Source organism: Aquarana catesbeiana, linkage group LG06, assembly GCF_042186555.1.
Source record: "Aquarana catesbeiana isolate 2022-GZ linkage group LG06, ASM4218655v1, whole genome shotgun sequence".
In the NCBI taxonomy this organism is placed as follows: domain Eukaryota; kingdom Metazoa; phylum Chordata; class Amphibia; order Anura; family Ranidae; genus Aquarana; species Aquarana catesbeiana.
In genome coordinates, this window is record NC_133329.1 from 59253135 (window position 1) to 59268146 (window position 15012).

At 43.6% G+C, this 15012-nt stretch overlaps 1 protein-coding gene across 1 annotated transcript in view; it reads left to right on the forward strand.

The window, feature by feature from the left end:
• Positions 1-11354: 11354 nt before the first annotated feature.
• LOC141148497 (uncharacterized) overlaps positions 11355-15012 on the forward strand; it is a 46279-nt gene continuing 42621 nt past the window's right edge. Inside the window, exon 1 of the mRNA XM_073636017.1 lies at positions 11355-11502. Within this exon, the coding sequence (XP_073492118.1) occupies positions 11446-11502 (57 nt within the window). The 5' untranslated portion in view covers positions 11355-11445. The remainder of the gene's footprint in view (positions 11503-15012) is intronic.

The window sequence follows — 15012 nt, forward strand, 5'->3', positions numbered from 1 at the left end:
AAGTCCTGTTTGCAGTTTGTGAGAAGCCATGTGGGGGACAGCAAACATGTGGAAGAAGGTGCTCTGGTCAGATGAGATCAAAATTGAACTTTTTGGCCTAAAAGCAAAACGCTATGTGTGGCGGAAAACTAACACTGCACAACACCCTGAACACACCATCCCCACCGTGAAACATGGTGGTGGCAGCATCATGTTGCGGGGATGCTTTTCTTCAGCAGGGACAGGGAAGCTGGTCAGAGTTGATGGGAAGATGGATGGAGCCAAATACAGGGCAATCTTAGAAGAAAACCTGTTAGAGTCTGCAAAAGCCTTGAGACTGGGGCAGAGGTTCACCTTCTAGCAGGACAACGACCCTAAACATACAGCCAGAGCTACAATGGAATGGTTTAGATCAAAGCATTTTCATGTGTTAGACTAGCCCAGTCAAAGTCCAGACCTAAATCCAATTGAGAATCTGTGACAAGACTTGAAAATTGCTGTTCACAGACATTCTCCATCCAATCTGACAGAGCTTTAGATATTTTGCAAAGAAGAATGGGCAAAAATGTCCCTCTCTAGATGTGCAAAGCTGGTAGAGACATCCCCAAAAAGACTTGAAGCTCTAATTGCAGTGAAAGGCGGTTCTACAAAGTATTGACTCAGGGGGGCGCTATACAAATGTATCGCACACTTTTCATATATTTATTTGTAAAAAAAATTGAAAACCATTTATCATTTTCCTTCCACTTCACAATTATGTGCCACTTTATGCTGGTCTATTACAAAAAATCACCGTAATATACATTTACAAGTCTGGTTGTAAGATGACAAAATGCGGAAAGTATCAATGGGTATGAATACTTTTTCAAGGCACTGTATTAATTCTGACCGATACAGGGTATATTTATATCATTATATAAAGGAAGCTCAGGCCTGTGAGCTGCGCAGTGCATACTGGGTTGCAGCGGTCAGTCTATAAACATAAGTTTGTTTGCATTGCAGGCTGAAAGCCACATCCTGTTATGACACACCGGCCATGTCACAACTCAGCGATCTAGGTGAAAAATACCAATTCTATTAGGAAATAGCAGATAAGCAAAGTTTCTAAAAACTTGTCAAAGTACAAAATGGCCATTCTTCTGTGTCCTTAAGAAGAACCTGTCAACAGACCATTCATTTCAACCACAATCTTCCTCTAAGATTACAGTATTGTGAAAAAGTATTTGCCCCCGTCCTTATTTTTTTATTTTAATTTTGTTGCATATTTGTCACACTTAAATGATTCAGATCATCAAATAAATTTTAATGTTACACAAAGATAACCCGAGTAAATACAAAATGCCGTTTTAAGCGATGATTTCATTTAATAAAAGAAAAAAGCTGTCCAAACCTGCCCCCCGAACTGTATTTAACCAAATTTTTTGGAAAGCTGAGTAAAATTGCACTTGCTACCCCCAGACCTCAATAGATGCATTGCATGAATCTATCTATGGTCGCCGCTGACATCCCCTATTCAGGTGTCCGGCCCCTCTTCGGGTGCCGGGCACCTGAATTACAGGGCGAGGGGTGTTTTTTGGAAATGCCTGATTAGAGCCTTATTCTCTAAAAGGCGCCCAAAAAGGTGAACAGCGGGCGCAATGCTGTGCGTTCACTGTTCACTCAGCTGTGTGTTAGCAAAGCGAAGGAATTTGCTTTGCTAACACTGAACCGCCACTCAGCCAATCAGGTGCTCGGGTCTGTTACCCGTCACCTGATTGGCTGAAACGTCAGGCGCTGTGATTGGATGGAAGAAAACACCGAGGAGCGTACAGGACACCACCGCTGACACACTGCGAGACAGGTAAGTGCCGGGCGATGCACACTGGCAGCATTTGATGGGGCACAGTAGCCGCAATTGATGGACACACTGGCAGCATATGATGGGGCACAGTAGTGGCAATTGATGGGCACACTGGCAGAATTTGATGGGGCACAGTAGCGCCAATTGATGGGCACACTGGCAGCATTTGATGGGGCACAGTAGGGGCAATTGATGTGCACACTGGCAGCAACTGATGGGGCACAGTAGCGGCAATTGATGGGCACACTGGCAGCAATTGATGGGCACACTGGCAGCAATTGATGGGGCACAATATCGGTAATTGATGGGCACACTGGCAGCAATTGATGGGGCACAGTAGCGGCAATTGATGGGCACACTGGCAGAATTTGTTAGGGCACAGTAGCGGCAATTGATGGGCACACAGGCAGCAATTGATGGGGCACAGTAGTGGCAATTGATGGGCACACTGGCAGCAATTGATGGGCACACTGGCGGCAATTAATAGGTACAGTAGCTGCGTTTGATGGCACAGTGGCTGCGCTTGATGGGCACAGTGGCTGCGTTTGATGGGCACAGTGGCTGAGTTTGATGGGCACAGTGGCTGTGCTTGATGGCACAGTGGCGGCAATTAATGGGCACAGTAGCTGCATTTGATGGCACAGTGGCTGCAATTTATGTTTTTTTTTCTCAGTTTGCGCCCCCCCCCCCCACAAATTTTGAGCACCAGCCGCCACTGGTGGTGACCCTTCCCAGGAGTGGCCGGCCTACCAAATTGACTCCAAGAGCACAACAACGACTCATCCAGGAGGTCATAAAAGAACCCAGAACAACATTTAATGAATTTGAAGGACTCACTTGCCTCAGTTAAGGTCAGTGTTCATGATTCAACAATAAGAAAGAAACTGGCCAAAAATGGTGTCCATGGGAGAGTTCCAAGGCCAAAGCCACTGCTGACCAAAAAGAACACAAAGGCCTTTCTCACATTTGCCACAAAACATCTTGATTATCCCCAAGACTTTTGAGCAAATATTTTGTGGACTGATGAGACAAAAGTTAAACTTTTTGGAAGGTGTGGGTCCCGTTACACCTGGCATAAAACTAACACAGCATTCCATTAAAGGACATCATGCCAACAGTCACACATGGTGGTGGTAGTAGGATGGTCTGGGCTGCTTTGCAGCTTCAGGATTTGGGTGACTTGTCATAGGTGATGAAACCATGAATTCTGAGCTCTACCAGAAAATCCTGAAGGAGAAATTCCAGCCATCAGATAGTGACCTCAAGCTCATGCGCACTTGGGTTATGCCGCAGGACAATGATCTGAAACACACCTCTGAATGGCTAAAAAACAAACTTAAGGTTTAGGAGTGGCCTAATCAAAGTCCAGGCTTAAATCCGATTGAGATGCTGTGGCATGACCTTAAACAAGCCGTTCATGCTCAAACCCTCCAATGTGGCTGAAATAAAGCAATTATGCAATGAAGAGTGGGCCAAAATCCCTCCACAGCAATGTGAAAGACTCATTGCCAGTTATCACAAACGCTGGATTGCAGTTGTTGCCGCCAGGGGTGGCACAACTAGTTATTAGGTTTAGGGGGCAATTACTTTTTCACATAGGGCCAGGCAGATTGGGACAGATTTTTTCCCTTAATAAATTAAACCATCATTTAAAAACTGCATTTAGAATGTACTTGGCTAATCCTTGTGTAATACTAATATTCGTTTGATGATCTAAATCATTTAAGTGTGACAAATATGTAAAAAAAAGAAAAAATCAGGAAGGGGGCAAATACTTTTTCACAGCACTGTATGTGCGTATTTAATGTATTCTAGTCATGTGATTTGCCTGTTAAAGCCTCCCTTGTGCAGATATCCAAAATCCCCAAGACTGCTGTTGGTCTCCAACCTGCGGCCCGGGGGTCAGATGTTGCCCTTTGCTTGCCTGGGTTGCTATTTTATCATTGACACCAATAAAGGGCACAATTCCTCCCAATGACACCAACTATGGGGCCCAATGTTAATACTCTTACCCCAGCACTTGCACTTTACAGCTTTCACTGCTGCTGGTTTCTGTTTCTCAGTGCTGCTTTCCTGAACTTCCAGTCTTCACGGGAAAGCGTTAAAGCGGACCTTCAGTCATTTTTTCATCTTTCCATCTATTAAATCTTCTGCCTTTGTTGTTGTTTTAACTTTGGACAGTAAAACTTTTTTTTTCTGCCAGTAAATCCCTTATACAGCCCACTTCCTGTTTTCTTGTCTGGTCATTAGCCTAGGTTTATGACATCATGCACAGCTCCCTCTCTCACTCTTGTAAGAGTTTGCCAGGAAAGGAGGGGGGGATGAGTCATAAGAGGGCCAATGAGAGCTGCGGAGCTGGAGGTGTGCCTCTGTGTGTCTCTGTAAATCAAGGAAGTGAACAGGCAGCAGCTTCAGCTGCCCACAGTTAAAATGGATGCAGCCAGACTCAGTGCAGGGAGATTTCTGCAGCATATTTGGCAGGTACAGAATCACAGTAACATGTAACCCATAGCTCCCAACTGCCCCTGATTTCGAGGAACTGTCCCTGATTTGGAGCAATGTCCCTCTGTCCCTCATTCCTCCTGATTTGTCCCTCATTTTGGTCTGATCTATATAGTTATATATAAAATGCACTTTTTATCTATCAAAAAGTGTTTTCCAGCACTAAACCTTTCATCTGATTTCTAAATCGCTGCATTTGTAAATGCCAAAAGCCAATATAAAGGAATAGTAGTAGTACAAAAAAATCACTTGTGGGTTTAACCAATCTTGTTTTTTTGTACAATTCTCCTTTAAGGGGGCGTGGCAGGGGGTGTGTCCTATGCCTACATACTTATGCTGATAGGTGTTCCTCATTCCCATCTCAAAATGTTGTAAGGTATGTGTAACCTATGTGTTAAGGTTGGTCACCCTTATAGCTGGTGCCCCGAGGCTTTGTACAATAAGCCTGAGTTAGAGGAGGATTTCTTCCGTCCGGATAGAGAAGAGTCTGGGTTGGCGGAGGTTGTACCAGGGGATCCTAGTGTCTCTGTCCCGTCAGAATCTGTGTCTGTGAGGCCGTCTGTTGTGTCAGTGTCCCCCCAGTCTGTGGTGTCGGTGTCCCCCCAGTCTGTGGTTCCCCTGTCAGTGTCAGAAAGTGTGGTTGTCAAGTCTGTGTTCGCACCGTTGTTTCTCCTAGTGTAGTGAAAGCAGTGGAGGGTGCTGGACCAGCGTGTATGGTGGTGCCAACCCCTCCTCCTTGGTGTGGCCGAAGTGCGGCTGGAGGTCAGCTGACACCGAGGGGTGGAGTGAGTGATGGATTGGATGATGGTGGGGGGGAGGTGGGAGGGGGATGAGAGTGGCTGGTGCAGAATGCAAGGTGAATGATGTGGAAGTCGGGGTGAATGATGTGGGGGCAGGGGTTAATGGGGGGTTTGGAATCACATCCTGATGGCGATTAAATCTTAAAATGTCCCTTAGCCTGGATTGTGTTTAAGTTGAGGTTCGGGGTTTGTAGTCTCTTTTTTGTTGTCATTAAAATATGTTTCTTTCTATGTTATCTTATCAGGAAACGGTTTTCTTTACTTGCTGATGTAAGTGCGCTTGTTTTTGTTTAGTTGTTTATTTTTATGTAAATATGTTTTTATTAATAAGCTGTATGTCTGTATGATTTTTTTTAATAAACAAGAATGTACAGAATCACAGCATATATAAAATAATATGCAAAGTGGTTGGAGGGAAGCTTCAGAATGGCAAAGATGTTTTTATTACAAATTATGTGAGCAAACTGCAGTTCCTCTTTAACCACTTCAGCCCCAGAAGATTTTACCCCCTTCCTGACCAGAGCACTTTTTGCGATTTGGCACTGCGTCGCTTTAACTGACAATTGCGCGGTCGTGCGACGTTGTACCCAAACAAAATTGACGTCCTTTTTTTTCCACAAATAGAGCTTTCTTGTGGTGGTATTTGATCACCTCTGCGGTTTTTATTTTTTCCGCTATAAACAAAAAAGAGCATCAATTTTGAAAAAAACGCAATATTTTTTACTTTTTGCTATAATAAATATCCCCCAAAATATAAAAAAACTATTTTTTTCCTTAGTTTAGGCCGATATGTATTCTTCTACATATTTTTGGTAAAAAAAATCGTAATAAGCGTATTGGTTTGCACAAAATTTATAGCATCTACAAAATAGGGGATAGTTTTATGGCATTTTTATTTTAAATTTTTTTTTTATTAGTAATATCGGCGATCTGCGATTTTTATTGGGACTGCGACATTATGGCAGACACATCGGCCTTTTTTGACACTATTTTGTTACCATTGTCATTTATACAGCGATCAATGCTACAAAAATGCATTGGTTACTGTGTAAATGACACTGGCAGTGAAGGGGTTAACCACTAAGGGGCAGTGAAGTGGTTAAGTGTGTCTTAGGGAGTGATTCCAACTGTGAGGGGTCTGGGCTTTAACACACAGGACATTGATCGCTGCTCTTGATGACAGAGAGCTGTGATCTCTGTCCTGTCACTAGGCAAAATGGGAAAATGCTTTGTTTACAAAAGCATCTCCCCATTCTTCCTCTCCGTGACACGATTGCGGGCACCCGGCGGACATTGAGTCTGCGGGACCCACGGTCACGGAGACTGCAGCGGGCATGCACCCGCGACACCACTTCTTAAAGGGGACGTACCTGTATGCCCTTTTGCCTACCAACGCTATTCTGCCGACGTACATCGGCGTGCGCTGGTTGGCAAGCGGTTAACAGTGGACAGTGCAGTCTGGAGTCAGTCTGTCAACTTAGAGGAGGGATCGGGAGGAGGAGGGAGGAGCAGGAGAGTGCCTTACCATCCTAGCCTATGGGCCCGTGTGTTTCTATAAGGGCCGGGACTGGGGGGGGGGGGCTGTGTTGAGGTGCTTGCAGTGTCACACCTGTCAGAAGGAGCAATGGCCGATAGCTGCTGCCGAAGAGAGGATTCAGCTTTCTTCTTCCTCCAGCCTGCATGGGGCAGAAAAGAGCTGGCGCTGAGGTAGAACCGTTCTCATTTTCAGCGTGGCACTGCTGAGGAAGGCGTGCAGACTGTATCCTTCCTTCTCCCTCCCCCTGTCATGTGACCTGTCACAATCCTGAAGAGAGGAAGGACACGCTGTGGGTACCGATCTCCCAGTACAAGGGGGAAGGAGGCAACAACTCAGGTGCATGTGGACACCTGATGTAAAGGGGGACTCTACTGGGGACACCTGATGTAAAGGGGAGACTTTCCTGGGGACACTTGATGTAAAGGGGGACTCTACTGGGGACACCTGATGTAAAGGAGGATTCTATTGGCGAGACCTGATGTAAAGGGGGACTCTCGTCGGGGCACTTGATGTAAAGGGGGACTCTGCTGGGGACACTTGATGTAAAAGGGGACTCTACTGGGGACACCTGATGTAAAGGAGGACTCTATTTTCGACACCTGATGTAAAGGGGGACTCTACTGGGGACACCTGATGTAAAATAGGACAACTAGTGTAAAGGAGGACTCTACTGGGGACACCTGATGTAAAGGAGGACTTTACTGGGGACACCTGATGTAAAGGGGGAATCTATTGGGGACACCTGATGTAAAGGGAGACTTTACTGGGGACATGTGATGTAAAGGGAGATACTACTGGGGACAACTGATGTAAAGGAGGACTCTACTGGGGACACCTGATGTAAAGAGGGACTCTACTGGGGACACCTGATGTAGAGGAGAACTTTATTGAGGACACCTGATGTAAAGGGGAACTCTATTGGGGACACTTTATATAAAGGGGGACACTACTGGGGACACCTGATGTAAAATAGGACGCTATTGGGGACACCTGATGTAAAGGAGGACTTTACTGGGGACACCTGATGTAAAGGGGGACTTTACTGGGGACAACTGATGTAAAGGGGGACTCTACTGGGGACACTTGATGTAAAGGGGGACACTACTGGGGACAACTGGTGTAAAGGAGGACTCTACTGGGGACACCTGATATAAAGGGGGACTCTACTGGGGACACCTGATGTAAAATAAGACACTATTGGGGACACCTGATGTAAAGGGGTACACTACTGGGGACACCTGATGTAAAGGAGGACTTTACTGGGGACACTTGATGTAAAGAGGGACTCTACTGGGGACAACTAATGTAAAGGGGGATTCTACTGGGGACAACTGATGTAAAGGGGGACACTACTGGGAACACCTGATGTAAGGGAGAAATGAACTGGGGACACCTGATGTAAAGGGGAACTCTACTGGGGACACTTGATGTAAAGGAGGACTCTATTAGGGACACCTGATGTAAAGGGGGACTCTACTGGGGACACTTAATGTAAAGGGGGACACTACTGGGGACACCTGATGTAAAGGGGGACTCTACTGGGGACACCTGATGTAAAGGGGGACTCTACTGGGGACACCTGATGTAAAGGGGGACTCTGCTTTGGACACCTGATGTAAAGGAGGACTCTATTGGGGACACCCGATGTAAAATAGGACACTATTGGGGACACACGATGTAAAGGGGGACACTACTAGGGACACCTGATGTAAAGGGGGACTCTACTGGGGACACCTGATGTAAAGGGGGACTCTACTGGGGACACCTGATGTAAAGGGGTACACTACTGGGGACACCTGATGTAAAGGAGGACTTTACTGGGGACACTTGATGTAAAGAGGGACTCTACTGGGGTCAACTAATGTAAAGGGGGATTCTACTGGGGACAACTGATGTAAAGGGGGACACTACTGGGAACACCTGATGTAAGGGAGAAATGAACTGGGGACACCTGATGTAAAGGGGAACTCTACTGGGGACACTTGATGTAAAGGAGGACTCTATTAGGGACACCTGATGTAAAGGGGGACTCTACTGGGGACACTTAATGTAAAGGGGGACTCTACTGGGGACACCTGATGTAAAGGGGGACTCTACTGGGGACACCTGATGTAAAGGGGGACTCTACTGGGGACACCTGATGTAAAGGGGGACTCTACTGGGGACACCTGATGTAAAGGGGGACTCTGCTTTGGACACCTGATGTAAAGGAGGACTCTATTGGGGACACCCGATGTAAAATAGGACACTATTGGGGACACACGATGTAAAGGGGGACACTACTGGGGACACCGGATGTAAAAGAGGACTCTACTGGGGACACCTGATGTAAAGGAGGACTCTACTGGGGACACCTGATGTAAAGGAGGTCTCTACGGGGGACACCTGATGTAAAATAGGACACCATTGGGGACACCTGATGTAAAGGGAAACACTACTGGGGACACCTGATGTAAAGGGGGACACTACTGGGGACACCTGATGCAAAGGGGGACTCTACTGGGGACACCTGATACAAAGGGGGACACTACTGGGGACACCTGATGTAAAGGGGAACTCTATTGGGGACACTTGATGTAAAAGGGGACTCTATTAAGGACACCTGACGTAAAATAGGACACTATTAGGGACACCTTATGTAAAGGGGGACACTACTGGGGACACCTGATGTAAAGGAGGACTCTACTCGGGACACCTGATGTACAGGAAGACTCTACTGGGGACACCTGATGTAAAATAGGACACTATTGGGGACACCTGATGTAAAGGGGGACACTACTGGGGACACCTGATGTAAAGGAGGACTCTACTAGGGACACCTGATGTAAAGGAGGATTCTACTGGGGACACCTGATGTAAAGGAGGACTCTAATGGGGACACCTGATGTAAAGGAGGACTCTACTGGGGTCACCTGATGTAAAGCGGGACTCTGCTGGGGACACCGGATGTAAAGGAGGACTCTATTGGGGACACCTGATGTAAAATAAGACACTATTGGGGACACCTGATGTAAAGGGGGACACTACTGGGGACACCTGATGTAAAGGAGGACTCTACTAGGGAAACCTGATGTAAAGGGGAACTATACTGGGGACACCTGATGTAAAGTAGGACACTACTGGGGACACCTGATGTAAAGGGGGATTCTACTGGGGACACCTGAAGCAAAGGTGGACTCTACTGAGGACACCTGATGCAAAGGGGGACTCTACTGGGGATGTTGTAAAGGAGGACTCTACTGGGGACACCTGATGTAAAGGGGGACACTACTGGGGACAACTGGTGTAAAGGAGGACTTTACTGGGGACACCTGATGTAAAGGGGGACTCTACTGGGGACAACTGATGTAAAGGGAGACACTACTGGGGACACCTGATGTAAAGGAGGATTCTACTGAGGACACCTGATGTAAAGGGGAACTCTACTGGGGACACTTGATGTAAAGGAGGACTCTATTAGGGACACCTGATGTAAAGGGGGACTCTACTGGGGACACTTGATGTAAAGGGGGACACTACTGGGGACATCTGATGTAAAAGGGGACTCTACTGGGGACACCTGATCTAAAGGGGGACCCTCCTGGGGACACCTGATGTAAAGGGGGACTCTGCTGGGGACACCTGATGTAAAGGAGGACTCTATTGGGGACACCTGATGTAAAATAGGACACTATTGGGGATACCTGATGTAAAGGGGGACACTACTGGGGGCATCTGATGTACAGGAGGACTCTATTAGGGATACCTGATGTAAAGAGGGACTCTACTGGGGACGCCTGATGTAAAGGGGGACACTACTGGGGACACCTGATGTAAGGGAGGATTCTACTGGGGACTTCTGATGTAAATGGGGACTCTAATGGGGACACCTGATGTAATGGAGGACTCTGCTGGGGACACCTGATGTAAAGGGGGACTCTGCTGGGGACACCTGATGTAAAGGAGGACTCTATTGGGGACACCTGATGTAAAATAGGACACTATTGGGGACACCTGATGTAAAGGGGGACACTATTGGGGACACCTGATATAAAGGAGGATTCTACTGGGGACACCTGATGCAAAGGAGGACACTACTGGGGACACCTGATGCAAAGGAGGACTCTATTGGGGACACCTGATGTAAAGGAGGACTCTATTGGGGACACCTGATGTAAAGGGGGACACTACTGGGGACACCTGATGTAAAGGAGGACTCTACTAGGGGCACCTGATGTAAAGGAGGAATTTATTGGGTACACCTGATATAAGGGTGCACTCTGATGAGGACACCTGATGTAAAGGTGGGTCTCTACAGGGGACTCCAAACGGTGGGGGGAGGTGCAATTCGCCATCTTTGCCCTGGGTGCTGGATGACCTTGTCTCGGCACTGGCTTCTACTGATGCACGCAGTGTAGGGATACACAACTCTAGTCCCTGCATGCAAGGGTGGCTCCATAGGATGCTGCAAGAGAAAGGAGCCACCCTGAAACAGGCAAACCTGGTGCAGCGGTCATGACAGCTTAAACTGGAACATGGGCAAAGATTAGAGAGATTTAAAGTAGGTGCGTACTCAGTAAGCGAAAGCACCTAATACATTTTAATAACACTCTAATGTGCCTGTAAGGTGCAGGCCTCCAGCAGTGAATGGGTTATGCAGATTGAAGAGGAAGTGTAATCTGTAGAAGGAGAAATAACAGTGAAGTTACACATTGCTTGTGGTTTATGGCCACTTCCCGCACACAAGTCTCATTGAACAGACGCAGGGGCAGAGACGGCCGTGAGACAGCGCAGGGTCTGCAAGCAGCATGGAGTTCCTGCAGCGGCATCTCCCGCGGGTCTACCAGGCTGTACAGGATGCTATGGTGAGTGGGGGGGCAGAAGGGGGTGGGGTCTGAGGATTGGGGCGGTGTGGTCTTTCAGTCAGAGGCTTGTGATCCTCATGTTGCACTAGAATACCCTCTGATGTTGCTCCTGAACCAATGTTGCAATTCTTACAGAGCACGAAGCTGGGTTCTCATTTTGGGGGTGTGGAGGGGGGGTGGAAATAGCATAGGGGGGCAATAAAAAGGAACTTTGTGTAGCTAAAGCCAAACTTTTTTTTCATTTATATATATATATATATATATATATATCTATATATATATATATAGATATATATATATATATCTATATATATATAGCTTTGTATGCAGTGTGGAAAAGTTGGGATTATTTTGCAGCCTGTGTCCCCATCAGAAGATTTTCTTTCACTTCCTGTTCTGGAATCACAAGAGAAAGTGGAAGGAACTCTTCCAAACGTGAGAGGAAAGCTCATTTAGTTGTCACTGAAACAATTGTCTTCCTCAGTGGTACTTTCATCGACTAAATTAATACTATTTTAGTCGACTAAAATACGCCTAAAACTAAAACAATACAGATGACTAAAATATGACTAAAACTAAAATGGCATTTTAGTCAAAAGACTATAACTAAAACTAAAGTGAGTTTATATCACAACAGCTAAATCTGTGTCTGTAGTGCAATGTTGAAACCTTAATACCATAAATAATAAACATGTTATTAGATTTTTACTCCAGGAGTATAGAATGTTTGGCAGTTCTAAAGAAATAATGCATTCAAATTTAACTAAATCCATTTGATTTTGGTCGTCTAAAATACGACTAAAACAACTCAGATGACTAAAATGTGATAAAAACAAAAATGGCATTTTAGTCATAAGGCTAAAATACGACTAAAACTAAAATGGCATTTTAGTCAACAGACTATAACTAAAAGGAAATCAAAAATTTGATGTCAAAATGAACACTGGTCTCCATTGGAAGAATTACCCTATTTTCTTTTGTTCTATGAAACGGAATGTCACCAGAACCAACAGAGAGGGGGATCTCCCCAGCGGGGACACAGACAACAATAGAATTCCACATAGGACAAGGAAGAGAAATATACTTATAAAATTCCAGAATGGTATTTTATTTAAAATCGCCAAGGAAACACCAACGCATTTTGGGGGCTGTTAGATTACTCCTTCTTCAGGGCTCTAAATATAGAAAACAGGGAATATAACTAATATCTTAGCTAAACGATATTATACTTTTCATTTATCCCCCCAGCCCCCCAACATCTTATCTAAATATTTTTTTTATCATACATTTCCCCCCCAAGTATGGATTATTACAGAAAAATAACAATTAAAAATTATTATAAAATAACTATAGATATAGATATATATTATAGAAAAATAATAACAAATATTATTTTTTTTTTTAAAAACTAGAAAAATAATAATACTATATATAAACTATATATTATTAAAAAATATATATTTTCAAGGAAGGATTAACACAGAAAAATAATTATAACTATTATATAAAAAAACTCAAGAGAAAAAAATAATATTTTATTTTCAAGTACTGATTAAAGAGGAACTGCAGTCTGCTCACATAATTTATAATAAAAACATCTTTGCCATTCTGAAGCTTCTCTCCGACCATATTAACTGTGGGCAGCTGAAGCTGCTGCCTGTTCACTTCCTGGATTTGCACAGACGCACACACACAGGCACACCTCCAGCTCTGCAGCTCTGATTGGCCCTCTTATGACTCCCCCCCCCCCTCTCTCTTCCTGGCAAACTCTCAGGACAATGAGAGCTGTGCATGATGTCATAAGCCTAGGCTAATGACCAGACAAGAAACAGGAAGTGGGCTGTATAAGGGATTTACTGGCAGGAAAAAAATGTTTTACTATCTAAAGTTAAGACAACAACAAGGGCAGAAGATTTAATAGATGGAAATTTGAAAAAATGACTGAAGGTCCGCTTTAATAAAGAAAAATGTTTATAAAAATTGTTAAACGAAAAAACCTCTAGACAAATACCAATAAAAAATGTGTCTTTTCAAATACAGATTATTATGCAAAGGTAATTATAAAAAAAACACAATAAAAATAATAACATACATATACTGTAGTAATAAAAATGTATTTTTAAAATTAAACATTTATTATAAATTGCAACTTAAAATCAATTAAATCTATTAGAGGAATATTTTTAAAGTCATGTTGATATTGCATTATTTTTCTTCCTCTTTTGCTTTATCTGAATGATTGATTGTATCTATGCTGTCAGATCTTATGTTTGATATTCACAGTTCTATCTTAAATTTTCTATTTTAGAAGATTTATATATATATTTATATATATATTTTAACATCTTACATGCTTTGTGATGAGCTTTTTGTCTATGTTATCTTGTACCTCTTTTGCACTTTTTCATGACTGAAAACAATAAAAACTAAGGAAAAAAAATTCATATGAGTTCATTAATAGTGATTCATAGAATTGTATATAGTCAAACTGCCACATACAGTATAGTGATAGTATAAGATCTATGTAAATATTAGTGTGCACTATTATTTATGTACATATATATATATATATATATTTTCATATCACTTTTGGTATGCGGGTGATATATAGGTTCAGCTCTTTGATAATTCATTACACTTCAGTGCAGAAACATGCCTTTGTTTAAAAATATAAGAGCTATGTGAATTTCTCGACTAATGCTATATTTAATTAGGAGTAATTAACTCCAAATTCTAAAAGGTAGACATACTTCTAGACTATAATGATTAAAAAGAGATGAAATGCAAAAAAAAAAAAGAAATAATAGTAAAATAAAATAAAAACCTTTAAAATAAATATTATCCTTTCTCCTATATTTACTTTTGCCCTACAGAAGTCCTAGGACAATAGCTGCCAGTTGTCCCCGGTACATCTTTTAATACACATTGGCTAATTTAAAGCTCCTCCCTATTTGAAGAATTACTGATCAATAAAATTTGACAGGGTTCTTAACTTTTCCTAATCTAGGAAAAAATTCATAAGGAACTTTTGTCTGTAGATACACTTTAACATTTGGCAAGGTTCGGTGCAGGTGCACCAGATTTTTGGAATGGTTAATTAAACAGCTTACATACTGTATAAATATTACAGTTGTCAGACAAGGATTTCCCAGGTAGCTGGCAAGTATGTGCAGTTCTGCAAAATCCCTTGCAGGGAAATAATTACTATGATTGGGCAAGCTTGTGCGGCTGTATAAACACAAGGTTCGCCATTGCGGGTGGACTACAAAACAATCACTCAGTGTTCTGGGCCTTCAACAACCAATATGTACACAACCCAGAGAGCCAAAGCAGCTCCATTTAAAGGATAGGCAACCTTTATCTCTTCCAGCACACCACCACTTCAATTCTGGTCACTATGGAAGGAGATAAAGGGCCACGGGGTGGTCTGTGTGGGAAATGGTACAGGTAAGTGTGCATACCTACCAACTGTCCATGTTTTTGAACAAAGTCCCTCTGTCACCAATTCCT